Source organism: Cherax quadricarinatus, chromosome 26 (assembly GCF_038502225.1).
Source record: "Cherax quadricarinatus isolate ZL_2023a chromosome 26, ASM3850222v1, whole genome shotgun sequence".
Taxonomy (NCBI): domain Eukaryota; kingdom Metazoa; phylum Arthropoda; class Malacostraca; order Decapoda; family Parastacidae; genus Cherax; species Cherax quadricarinatus.
This window is the reverse complement of record NC_091317.1, coordinates 33,061,065-33,074,633: the sequence shown is the minus strand read 5'-3', so window position 1 is coordinate 33,074,633 and position 13,569 is coordinate 33,061,065. Positions and strand designations below refer to the sequence as shown.

Here is a 13,569-nt window from a genome sequence, read left to right as displayed (position 1 = left end):
TAGTTCCAAGCATTTCACTGAGGAGCACATCACCTGAATAACCTCTGTGGCACACACAATCCTGGCAAATTTATGGGTAACTTTCGGGAACATCAACAGGGAGGCAACTATGATCTTATACGTGGCACATGTCAGGCCCATCTTGGAGTATGCACCATCAGCATGGTACATACCTTAAAAGAGTTTCAAGAGTTTCACTACTCTTGGGGCCCAGCCATGGGCCAGGCTTGTCTGGTGCTTGCCTAGTTAACCAGGCTGTTGCTGCTGGAGGCCCACTGCCCCACATATCCATCACAGCCTGGTTGATCTGGCACCTGGTGAAGATACTTGTCCAATTTCCTCTTGAAGGCTTCTACACTTGTTCCAGCTGTGTTTCTGAGATCTTCTGGTAAGATGGTAAATAATCCGAGGCCACAAATGTTGATACCTTGCTGTGCCCACTGAACCCCTGCTCCTCACTGGGTTTATTTTGCACTTCCTCCCATATCTCTCACTCCAGTATGTTATGGCAGTGTGCAGATTTGGGACCAGGCCCTCAAGTACTTTCCAGATATATATATTATCATGCATCTTTCTCTCCTCCACTCCAATGAGTATATGTTCAAGACTTGAAGGCATTCCCAGTAATTTAGGTGCTTTACTGGCAAAATGTGAGTCATAAACAATCTCTGTATTTGCTCCAGCTCTGATATTGTTTTGAATGGGGCCATCAGCACTGAGCAATATTCTAAATGAGAGAGCACTATCAATTTGAAGAGTGTTACCAATGGCATTATTACCCTTGTTTTGAAAGCTCTCAATACCCACCCCGTCATCTTCCTGGCTGTCGTGATCTTTATTTTGCTATGGTCTTTAAAAGGTCATCTGACATAATTATTCCCAGGTCTTTCACGTGTTCCTTTCGTTCTATTTGGTGACCCTCTTTGAGTTTTGTATATAGTGTTCCTTTTGAGTTCTTCATTCTTTCCATACCTAAGCAGCTGGAACTTATCACCATTGAACGTCATGTTATTCTCCAATGCCCAATGGAAAACCCTGCATATGTCTTACTGTGATTTTTCAGTGTCCTCTACCATAATGACTTTCATGCTTATTTTGTCATCTGCAAATGATTATGCAAAAGTGTGATGGGTATTTTTATCAATGTCTGCTATGAGAATGGGAAACAGCAGAGGTGCCAGGACAGTGCCTTGGGGCATTGAGCTTTTTACCTTGCTGACGTTGGATCTTGCTGTTCACTACTACTATTTGTGTTCTGTGTTTGGAATCTGAAAATCCATCTGCCTACCTTCGCCGTAATGTCCATGGCCCTCATTTAGTGCACTATTACTCCATGATCACATTTGTCAAGTGACTTTGCAAAACCTGTGTAAATCACATCTGCGTTTTGGTCATCTTCCAATGCCTCCGTAATTCTGTCATAATGGTTCAACGGCTGTGACAGGCATGATCGTCCTTCTCTAAAACCATGCTGGTTTAGGTTTTGCTGGTTGTGCAGGTCCATGAAATTTGTAATTTACAGTCTCATCACTCTTTCAAAGATTTTTATGATGTGAGAAGTTAGGGCTACTGGTCTGTAATTTTTAGCAGGTGCTTTACTACCGCCCTTATGCAAAGGAGCTATGTCTGCACTCTTTAAGGCCTCCGGTATTTCACCTAGATCTCAGCTCATTCTCCAAAGAATACTGAGGGCTCGTACTAGTAGTACTTTGCACTTGTTTATGAATAGGGCATTCCGTGAATCTGGTCCAGGTGCTGAGTGGGCATGTTATCCATTTCTTTTTTGAAATTATGGGATTTGTACTAATGTCAGTTAGTTTGTCTGTGCGGCCTTCTGCTAGAGTGAAAAATATTTATGCATTTTCTACCTTGCTGTCATTTAGTGGGTTGCTGAACACTGACTCATACTATTCTTTTAGAATTTCACTCGTTTCTTGTTCATCGTCAGTATACGAATCTCTTCTCAATAATGGTCCAATTCTACAGGTAGTTCTTAGCTTGGATTTTGCATAGGAATAGAAATATTTTGGGTTTCTTGCAGTATCCTGTATGGCCCTGTGTTCCCTTTGTACTTCTGTTAGGTATGACATCCTAAGTTTTTGCTCTATTTCAGTGATCACTTGGCTAAGACTATCTTTCCTCTGTACCACATCTGGTAAAGCATGTAAAGAAGCTTGGAAAAAGTGCTAAGGTTTGCAGTGAAACTAGACCCAGAGATGAGAGGTATGACCTACAAGGAAAGAATAGAGCAGTTAAACCTGATGACATTAAAGGACAGAAGGACCAGAGGTGACATGAGTATGATGTACAAAATAAGAAGAACTGACAGGGTAGACAGGCAGAGTCTGAGAGGAAGGTCTCAGGTACATGAGGTCAAACAACTGGAAGTTAAAAGTACAGATGAGCCACAAGGCTATTAGGAAATCCTACTTTAGCCTTAGAGTGGTCAGGAAGTGGAACAACCAAGACAACAAAGTGGTAGAGGCAGATCCATACATAGCTTAAAGAAGAGGTATGGACTCATGCAGCCAGGAGTGAAACAAGTAATGGCCAGCAGAAAGGCACAGCCAGGAGCTGACACTCAACTCCTGCAACCACAATTAGGCAAGTACACAAGTGTAAATAGTTAGGTTATCTGTTAATGGTTCTTGGGATCATTGCTGCCATAGCTTAGTTTTGGATCAAGCCTCTTCAGTTAGAAAGGAAATGCAGGAACAAGAATTACAGAATTAGGAATAACCCATAAAGTACTACAGGGTGCATAATACTGAATGTAAATACAAATTCACAGCATTTTCCTGCTATCTCACATCTTCACAAGACCAACAAGCCTGTTAGGAGTGCAAAATTTGTAAAAGGCTTTCATAGTGTACTCAGGACAGGACAGCAGTACATTCTCAAGCGATTGCTGTCTATCAGATGAATAAATTAAAATACACGAGAATTTTTTTTTTATTTTTAGACGAAGCTGACCTGCCTACAAAGTCAAGCTAAAATCGAGTGCTATATACACGGTACGTAAATAAACAGATATCAGAAAAACTGAAAATTATTGCATAGCAGATTAGTATTAGATTACTGCATGGTATTTTAGTATTAAGCAAAGGGACAATGCAAGTTCAATTACAATCTGCCTCATCACATTAAATGTTAATAATATGGAAGCTAGTGGGTTAAAAAGATAATTGAATAAAAGGAATACTGTACAAGCTAGGAAACAAAAAGAAAACTAATTTAAAGCTAAAATATAAGGAGTACAACTGATTCTGCCTGCAAAGACAACAAAAATATACTGTATGTGCAAGTATTAAAAACAGGAAAGTAAAAAAAATGCACAAACAAGAGAATGAGAAAAAGAGGAGTGGTGTTATGTCAGTGAAGAAAGGGAAGCTCCTTCCCTTCTCTTCCCTTCCTTTGTGGTATCACTTCAACTAGTAACTAAAGTCAACTGATCAACTGCATGCAAAATTCCAATGCCAATTAGAGAAACAGTCTGATGACGGCACAATAAGAAGCTTTCTTACACTTCTAGAACACCTCTGCTAAAGTACTAGGTTACCAACTTTCTTGTCATACCTGTTCTTCTTCATTCATAGGTATTAAAGCCAGTGGCTCCTGAGCCTTTTCCACATATGGATGGCCAAATGTGTGTATCCCATCCGGCGGGCTTTGATGCTTGCTGAAAAATGCCAGTATCTCTTCGCGACCATATCGATGCTCTGCTGGCTGAAACAGAAATACAAATAAAAACACAACAAATTACTATTGAAGCAGATATACTCTCGCCATTTATATTTGAATATTCCCACCATATACTGGAATATTCCTGCCACATATTAGAATATTTTTTGCCCTTTATTGGAATATTCCCACCATACATTGGAACAGTCCTGCCATATATTGGAAAATTCTGGTCATATATTGGAATATTCCTGCCATGTTTCGTTTTTTTATCCCCTTGACTGTCGAAACCCCAATCCTGAGGTGTCTGCTGGTGTCGAAAATTTTTTTGAAGGAAAAAAAAAAAACCTTATGAAATGATAGAGAATCTTTTCCCGGTGGTAATGACACCAAAAGAATGAAATTTGATGGAAAACTTACGGAATTACGCTCTCGCGAAGTCAGCAACCTCGGTGATATTTACGAATCGGCGATTTCGCCCACTTTGAGCCCTATTTTCGGCTAATTTCATTGTTCCAGATGACCAAACTCATAGCTATTTCTTTAGAATTCCATTTTTTCTATCGACTGAGCACAAGAAACTGCCCATTTACCGACTTCAACTACCCAATAACGTGGTCAGAAATTTGCAACTTGGCTAATTTCACACAAATTAAAAAAAATGACAATTTCAAAAAAAAGGTCCAGAATGAACAATGCAGACATTCCTGGCTCTAAAATAACATTTTCTTTGTTCAACAGTCACATCTCCAGGCCCCTCTGATATTACTCTTGCTTTCTATATTGAATTTTTATTTAAACAAAAAATAGAAGATTTACTATTATGCAGGCTACTGCAATATTGTAATAATTGTATAAATAATGTCAACCCATTCATGACTGCATATTAGAATGGCTAGTTGGACATTTATTGGACAATGACATAATTTGTTTACTTTTGAACATTGGCAAAAATCAAACATTTCCCCTACTTTGAGCTCCATTTCAAGGTTCTTTTCATAGTAAAACCAATCAAAATCAGCTCTCTTTCTATAATATGTTTTCCAGTCTAGCAAATGAGACCAAGAAAACGAGAATACAACCATAAATACTATACAAAAATAGACCACAAAGTCGGCGTTTTATTAAAAAAAAAAAAAGGTCGGAATGTTTTTTTTCTCATTATGCACTGCGTGCTGCAGGATTTTTTTTATATGGTGCACACTGACTACACAGACCCATTCTCTCACATGTGAGCCTACCAGCTTTCTCCTGCTTGACTGGAAGCCGCTAGAATTTACAAGTACAGTGGACCCCCGGTAAACGATATTTTTTCACTCCAGAAGTATGTTCAGGTGCCAGTACTGACCGAATTTGTTCCCATAAGGAATATTGTGAAGTAGATTAGTCCATTTCAGACCCCCAAACATACACGTACAAACGCACTTACATAAATACACTTACATAATTGGTCACATTCGGAGGTGATCGTTATGCGGGGGTCCACTGTATATATACGTCAAACACGGTGGCTCATAAGACGTATATACATCTACTATCCGACTAACAACCTGCTTGACATACTACGACCACTCGACTTACGACCGTGTTTTTTATGCTAAACTTATGGGAAATAAACAACTGTTTGTGTTGTACACAGTGTTTATCCTAAACCTTACAGTATAAAATACAGTACTATCAGCATAAAAAGTAAAGTAAAAATGGAATAGCAAAATAAAACAATAAAATAAAGTCATTTAAAAAATGTGATGTTGATATTCAATAGTAAATTTCGACTTACGTCCATTTTGACTTACGACCAGTTGGTCAGAACCAAGCTCGGTCATAAGTCGGATGGTAAGTGTATACGACCGAAACAGTCAAAGGGTTAATATTCTGGCCATCTCCCACTGAGGCAGGGTAACCCAAAACAGAAACACTCACCATAATTCCCACTATTACTGTCATGCCAGAGGCATGCAGTACTCAAAATAGCAAGGGTCACCCCGATCCACAAAGGAGGAGACCAAACAGAGTTGAATAACTATAGGCCAATATCCAACTTACACCCTCTCTCAAAAATCTTCGAAAAATTAATTCATAAACGAATCTACTCCTACCTTATCTCCCAAAACATACTCAACCCCTGCCAATTTGGATTCAGGCCAAATAAAAATACTAATGATGCTATTATACACATGCTAGAACATATATACACTGCAATAGAGAAAAAAGAAGTCCCACTGGGGATCTTCATTGACTTACGTAAAGCTTTTGATACAGTTAACCATGACTTGCTCCACGTAAAATTGTCACACTATGGTATAAGAGGGCACTCCCTCAACTACCTCAAGTCATACCTCAGCAACAGAAGCCAATATGTGTATGCAAATGGGGCAAACTCTTCTGCACAACCAATTACAGTTGGTGTCCCACAGGGAAGTGTCCTTGGCCCTCTTCTCTTTCTCCTATACATAAATGACCTACCAAATGCTTCGCAATTACTCAAACCCACACTATTTGCAGATGACACTACATACGTCTTCTCCCACCCGAGCCCAGTCACGCTAGCCAATACTGTAAATACAGAATTACAGAAAATATCTACCTGGATGAGGACTAACAAACTTACACTAAACATTGACAAAACCTACTTCATTCAGTTTGGTAACAGAGCTACAGATGTCCCTCTTAACATAATGATAAACGGATCACCTATCACAAAGCTAACAGAGGGAAAATTCTTAGGAATCCACCTTGATAATAGACTCAAATTTCATACACATATACAACAAATTTCTAAGAAAATTTCCAAGACTGTAGGCATACTATCGAAGATACGGTACTATGCTCCACAGTCAGCCCTCCTGGCCCTATATCACTCTCTTATTTACCCCTATCTCACCTATGGAATTTGTGCATGGGGCTCAACAACAAGTAACCATCTCAGACCACTAATTACCCAACAAAAGGCTGCAGTTAGAATGATAACAAATTCTCACTATAGGCAGCACACTCCACCAATATTCAATACACTAAACCTATTCACCATACAAAACATTCATACTTATTACTGCACCTATTACATACATAGAACACTTAACTCTGATATTAACCCTCCCCTCAAACATCTCCTTGCCAACCTCAACAGAACACATGACCATAACACAAGGCACAGATCACTCTTTGATGTTCCTCGTGTCCATCTCACACTATGCAAAAACTCAATGCACATAAAAGGCCCTAAAATCTGGAACTCACTACCTGTAAATATAAAAGAAACACTACCTGTTTATAAATTCAAGTCTCTTCTCAAAGATCACTTACTCACCCAAAACCAAATAAATACTGAATAACTGAACCTTATAAATTGTATATCTTAAATGTTTCTCACAATTATATCACATAAATGTTAAACCTAAAACCCAATCTAACTTTATTATTTTTTAAATACACTACCTAACAGAATACTCCATTCTACTGAATGTACAACAATGCATACAACCATATGACCTGTCTTTGTAATACTCACTTGTGCTTTATAGTAATCTGTTTACATTAAAGTTTTATCACCGATGTCATCATTGCTTAGTTCATCTTAAGTTAATTTTAAGCCAGCCCGTAATGCTATGCATAGTATAAGTGGCTTTGGCATACTGCTCTTTTCTGTATTTTTTGTACCTCTGTATGTGTGCACAAATTTTTAAATAAATAAATAAATAAAAATAAAAAACAGCACATATCCTAAACACCTCCAGGACTCAAGTCCGACTAACCAGTTTCCCTGAATCCTTTCACGAATATTACCGTGCTCACACTCCAACAGCTCATCCAGTCCCAAAAATAAATCTGTCTCCACTCATTCCTAAATAACACACACACACACACACACACATGCCTACTGTATGCCCAAGCCCCTTACACACAAAACCATTACCCCCCTCCCTCCATCTTTTCCAGGGATAACCCCTACCCCTCCTCCCCTCCACTACAGATTTATACACGCTCCAAGTCATCCTATTTTGCTCCATCCTCTCTATATGACCAAACCACATCAACAACGTTTCTTCAGCCCTCTGAATAATACTTTAGTAACTCCACACCTCCTCCTAATTTCCACACTACGAATTCTCTGCATAATATTTACGCCACACATTGCCCTTAGACACATCTCCACTGCCTCCAGCCTCCTCCTCGCTGCAACATTCACAACCCATGCTTCACACCCATATAAGAGTGTTGGTACCACTATACTATATGGATAACATTCTTTGTTATCCATGCAGGCAGATGCCTCAATGCACCACCCACCTTTTTCCCTTCATCAGTTCTATGGTTAACCTTGTCCTTCATAAACCAATCTGCCGACATATCCACTCCCAAATATCTAAACATATTCGCTTCTTCCATACTCACTCCCTCCAATTTGATATTCAATTTTTCTGTACCTAACTCGCTTGATACCCTTATCACCTTACTCCTATCTATGTTCACTTGCAACTTCCTTCCTTTACACACCCTCCCAAGCTCATTCACCAACCTTTGCAACTTCTCTTCAGAATCTGGTCACCCTGTCTCAGTGGGAGATTGCCAGTGTTAAAAAAAAAAAAAAGGTTCTTGCTTAAAGCTAAAGCATAGTTCCTGTGTATCAAGGCAAAGGGTACAAAAGAGTGTAAAAATTATAAGGGAATAAGTCTGTTGAGTCCTAGGTAGTAGGTTGGTAGACAGCAACCGCCCAGGGAGGTACTACCGTCCTGCCAAGTGAGTGTAAAATGGAAACCTGTAATTGTTTTACATGATGGTAGGATTGCTGGTGTCCATTTTTCTGTCTCATAAACATGCAAGGTTTCAGGTACGTCTTGCTACTTCTACTTACACTTAGGTCACACTACACATACATGTACAAGCATATATGTATATACACATCCCTCTGGGTTTTCTTCCATTTTTCTTACTAGTTCTTGTTCTTGTTTATTTCCTCTTACCTCCATGGGGAAGTGGAACATAATTCTTCCTCCATAAGCCATGTGTGTTGTAAGAGGTGACTAAAATGCCAGGAGCAAGGGGCTAGAAACTTCTTCTCCTGTATATATTACTAAATGTAAAAGGAGAAACTTTCGTTTTTCCTTTTCGGCCACCCCGTCTCGGTGGGATGCGGCCAATGTGTTGAAAGAAGAAAGAAGTCTGTCGAGTATACCTGGTAAAGTGTATGGTAGAGTTATTATTGAAAGAATTAAGAGTAAGACGGAGAGCAGGATAGTAGATGAACAAGGAGGCTTTAGGAAGGGTAGGAGGTGTGTAGACCAAGTGTTTGCAGTGAAACAAAGGTGAACGGTATTGAGATAAGGGTAAAGAGGTTTTTGTGGCATTTATAGATTTGGAAAAGGCATATGATAGGGTGGATAAGGGGGCAATGTGGCATATGTTGCAAATGCATGGAATAGGAGGAAGGTTACTGAAAGCAGTGAAAAGTCTTGACGAGGATAGTGAGGCTCAGGTTAGAGCATGTAGGGAGATTATTTCCCAGTAGAAGTAGGCCTTGGACAGGGATGTGTGATGTCGTCATGGTTGTTCAATATATTTATAGATGGAGTTGTAAGAGAACTGAATGCTTGGGTGTTGGCAAGAGGTGTGGGATTAAAAGATAAAGAATTTAACACAAAGTGGGAGTTGTCACAGTTGCTCTTTGCTGATGACACTGTGCTTTTGGGAGATTCTGAAGAGAAGTTGCAGAGGTTGGTTGATGAGTTTGGTAGGGTATGTAAAAGAAGGAAATTAAAAGTGAATATAGGAGAGAGTAAGGTGATGAGGATAAAAAAAAATTAATTAATGGAAGATTGGATATAAGATTGGAGGGAGAGAGTATGGAGTAGGTGAATGTACTCAGATACTTGGGAGTGGACGTGTCAGCTGATGGGTCTATGAAAGAAGAAGCGAATCACAGAATTAACGAGGGAAAAAAGGCGAGTGGTGTACTGAGGAGTCTGTGGAGACAGAGAACTTTATCCATGAAAGCAAAGAGAGGAATGTATGAGAGTGTAGTTATACCAACACTCTTGTATGGGTGTGAGGCAAGGGTGGTGAATGTTGCAACTTATAGCTCCGGTCACTGACCTTCAGTTTGTACGACGCAGGGTGGTTTTTGGAGACATTTTATGGAAAAAAAAAATGCACCTAATAAGCCGCGAAATACAGTATGTCTACGGCTCAGTGTTGGTGCTGTAGATCTTTGCATAAATCATAGCTCACTCAAGTTTGGCATGAGCAACAAATTTTAACATGAGAGAATAAATTTATGCAGTGTTAACAACAATCCTGCTCCATGCAGTGCGTGATGGGAACAGCTGACCTCTGCATTTGGATTAAAATAGCAACTTTGGGTATTTTCTAGAGTGATTTTCATAGTTTTATTTGTGCCAATAAAGAAGAAGACATACTAGTGAAAGACAAGATATGGGTCAACAGTGGTTTGAAATAGGTATTAAATTACTGGGACTGCCCAAACCACGACCAAGAATTTTTGGTTATGGTTCATTATCCCAAAAAATTGGGATATGCGACAACTTCCATGACAATGCATTCAAAATAGAGGGCAAGAGTTACATAGGAGAGTCCTGAAAACATGATTAATGAACAAAGGAAAGCATGCTTTAGTGGTTGGAATGCTTCAGTTTTTTTAACTTCTTAAATAGAAATTTGTTGAAAATAGTGTAAAATTGGCCAAATTACCAACTTATGGATTTTTAATAGGGTAATTCTGATGACTTCCTTGCTATTGCTGGAATTGACCTGAAATAAGTATTTAATATGGCACAACCACTGTTCCATGAAGTAATTCCTTATGCACCTAAAGTCAGTACCTGACCAGCTGGGCTGTGGCTCATATGTTGGATTGCGTGCAGCCAGCAGTAACAACCTGGTTGATCAGGCTCTGATCCACCAGGCGGCCTGGTCACAGACCGGGCCGTGGGGGCGTTGACCCCCAGAACTCTCTCCAGGTAAACTCCAGGCATTTCATCAAATTTCAGGAGAATTTAACCTGGGACCTTCAACAGTTTAATTAAAGATGTTCAGACATACAAGCAATGTCATAATGTTTAAGAAACATAGCTACAAGCAATGCTATAATGTTTAAGATATATACATGCGATGTCAATGTCTAACAGATATATAGGCTGCACTAAAAGTTATGACACTTGCTGCAGGGCAAACTAATGATCAGTTCAACATATGACAACAAATGGTTGAGGTTTGGACTTCTTAGAAATCTTGGGAACCACTAATACACCAACTGCTAGTGGGGCCATGCAGCTGTATGAGTTGGTTCATCTGTCTTTGGGTCAGACTCTGCACAATGGTCAATGAAGCTCAGACAATACAATAGCCTATTGGATGGACAACAATTTTAGGACAGTTTTGTAGTGTTTTCTTCTCTTTTTCATGGACGCTTCAACTCTAACAGCCATAATGATGTACCTCTGGAGCAGCCATGATGATGCACCTCTGAAGCAGCCATGAAGCAGAGAAAACACCGTCCTCTTCTAACATTAGTAATCATGCATGTTATCAGCTAAGCTTCAATGAACATAATGCAGAGTTCAACCCAAAGATAGAAGAGCCACTCTTGCAGCTGTATGTCCCCCCCCCCACTTGAAATTAGCGTATGAAAGTCCAGGCTTCAAATCATCTGTTGCTGTGTGTTTCAGTGACATTGTACAGTGCAGGCTGTACAATGTTGTAATGTTTAACATTATTTTTTATTTCTTTTTTTTATTATCACACCGGCCGATTCCCACCAAGGCAGGGTGGCCCGAAAAAGAAAAACTTTCACCATCATTCACTCCATCACTGTCTTGCCAGAAGGGTGCTTTACACTACAGTTTTTAAACTGCAACATTAACACCCCTCCTTCAGAGTGCAGGCACTGTACTTCCCATCTCCAGGACTCAAGTCCGGCCTGCCGGTTTCCCTGAATCCCTTCATAAATGTTACTTTGCTCACACTCCAACAGCACGTCAAGTATTAAAAACCATTTGTCTCCATTCACTCCTATCAAACACGCTCACGCATGCCTGCTGGAAGTCCAAGCCCCTCGCACACAAAACCTCCTTTACCCCCTCCCTCCAACCCTTCCTAGGCCGACCCCTACCCCGCCTTCCTTCCACTACAGACTGATACACTCTTGAAGTCATTCTGTTTCGCTCCATTCTCTCTACATGTCCGAACCACCTCAACAACCCTTCCTCAGCCCTCTGGACAACAGTTTTGGTAATCCCGCACCTCCTCCTAACTTCCAAACTACGAATTCTCTGCATTATATTCACACCACACATTGCCCTCAGACATGACATCTCCACTGCCTCCAGCCTTCTCCTCGCTGCAACATTCATCACCCACGCTTCACACCCATATAAGAGCGTTGGTAAAACTATACTCTCATACATTCCCCTCTTTGCCTCCAAGGACAAAGTTCTTTGTCTCCACAGACTCCTAAGTGCACCACTCACTCTTTTTCCCTCATCAATTCTATGATTCACCTCATCTTTCATAGACCCATCCGCTGACACGTCCACTCCCAAATATCTGAATACGTTCACCTCCTCCATACTCTCTCCCTCCAATCTGATATTCAATCTTTCATCACCTAATCTTTTTGTTATCCTCATAACCTTACTCTTTCCTGTATTCACCTTTAATTTCCTTCTTTTGCACACCCTACCAAATTCATCCACCAATCTCTGCAACTTCTCTTCAGAATCTCCCAAGAGCACAGTGTCATCAGCAAAGAGCAGCTGTGACAACTCCCACTTTGTGTGTGATTCTTTATCTTTTAACTCCACGCCTCTTGCCAAGACCCTCGCATTTACTTCTCTTACAACCCCATCTATAAATATATTAAACAACCACGGTGACATCACACATCCTTGTCTAAGGCCTACTTTTACTGGGAAAAAATTTCCCTCTTTCCTACATACTCTAACTTGAGCCTCACTATCCTCGTAAAAACTCTTCACTGCTTTCAGTAACCTACCTCCTACACCATACACTTGCAACATCTGCCACATTGCCCCCCTATCCACCCTGTCATACGCCTTTTCCAAATCCATAAATGCCACAAACACCTCTTTAGCCTTATCTAAATACTGTTCACTTATATGTTTCACTGTAAACATGTATAACATGTTTAACATGTATAACTAAAAGTAAGGTCATAATATTTTACAGGCATAAAAGAAATGTCAAAAGAATGTTTAACATAGCACAGCAATGTTATAATGATTAACAATGTCATAATGTTTAAGCCATACAAGCAGCTACATTACATTTAATGTAGACACTGAAGCAATGTTATAATGTTTAACAGACATTTAAGCAATGTAACCTGAGGGTTACCTGAGGATGATTTCAGAGGTCAATGCCCCCCGTGTCCTAATCCCATACCAGGCCTCCTGGCTGATGACCTGATCAATCAAGCTGTTGGTGTAAATCACACACAGTCCAATGCATGCACCACAGTCCAACTAAACCAGAACTGACTGAGTAATTTATCAAACTTCCTCCTGAAGTCAACTTGGAGTCTGTTGGTAATTACCCTTACGTATGAAGGGAGGTGCTGAAAGTTTTGGTCCCTGTGCACTTACGGGATAACTCTCAGTGTACTCATTGTACCCCCCTACTTTTCACTGGGGCATTCTGTACTGTCCACAGAATTGTACTCACCTTAAACTTATTAAGACCAGGGCTGGGAGGAGGAGAAGACGCACAACCACCATCAGAGAGTACTCGCAGCCACTCAGGGCCAAACTTCAGAGCAGTTTCTGACATTTTGTTTTTACTTCAAACTCCTTGGGGGCTGACCGCTCAGTTTACAGCTGAAAGAGGAAATATACACTATAAAAAAAATCAAAC

The 13,569-nt window shown here is 40.1% G+C and overlaps 1 protein-coding gene across 3 annotated transcripts in view; it reads right to left on the bottom strand.

Annotated features, from left to right (window-relative positions):
- The window catches only part of Gyf (GIGYF family protein Gyf), a 138,480-nt gene that overhangs the window by 91,873 nt on the left and 33,038 nt on the right, over positions 1-13,569 (bottom strand). For all 3 annotated transcript variants that reach the window (XM_070088908.1, XM_070088909.1, XM_070088910.1), the window contains exons 2-3: positions 13,381-13,532; positions 3,577-3,726 (exon numbers count right to left, since the gene is read on the bottom strand). In XM_070088908.1, the coding sequence (XP_069945009.1) occupies positions 3,577-3,726; positions 13,381-13,485 (255 nt within the window). In that variant the 5' untranslated portion in view covers positions 13,486-13,532. The remainder of the gene's footprint in view (positions 1-3,576; positions 3,727-13,380; positions 13,533-13,569) is intronic.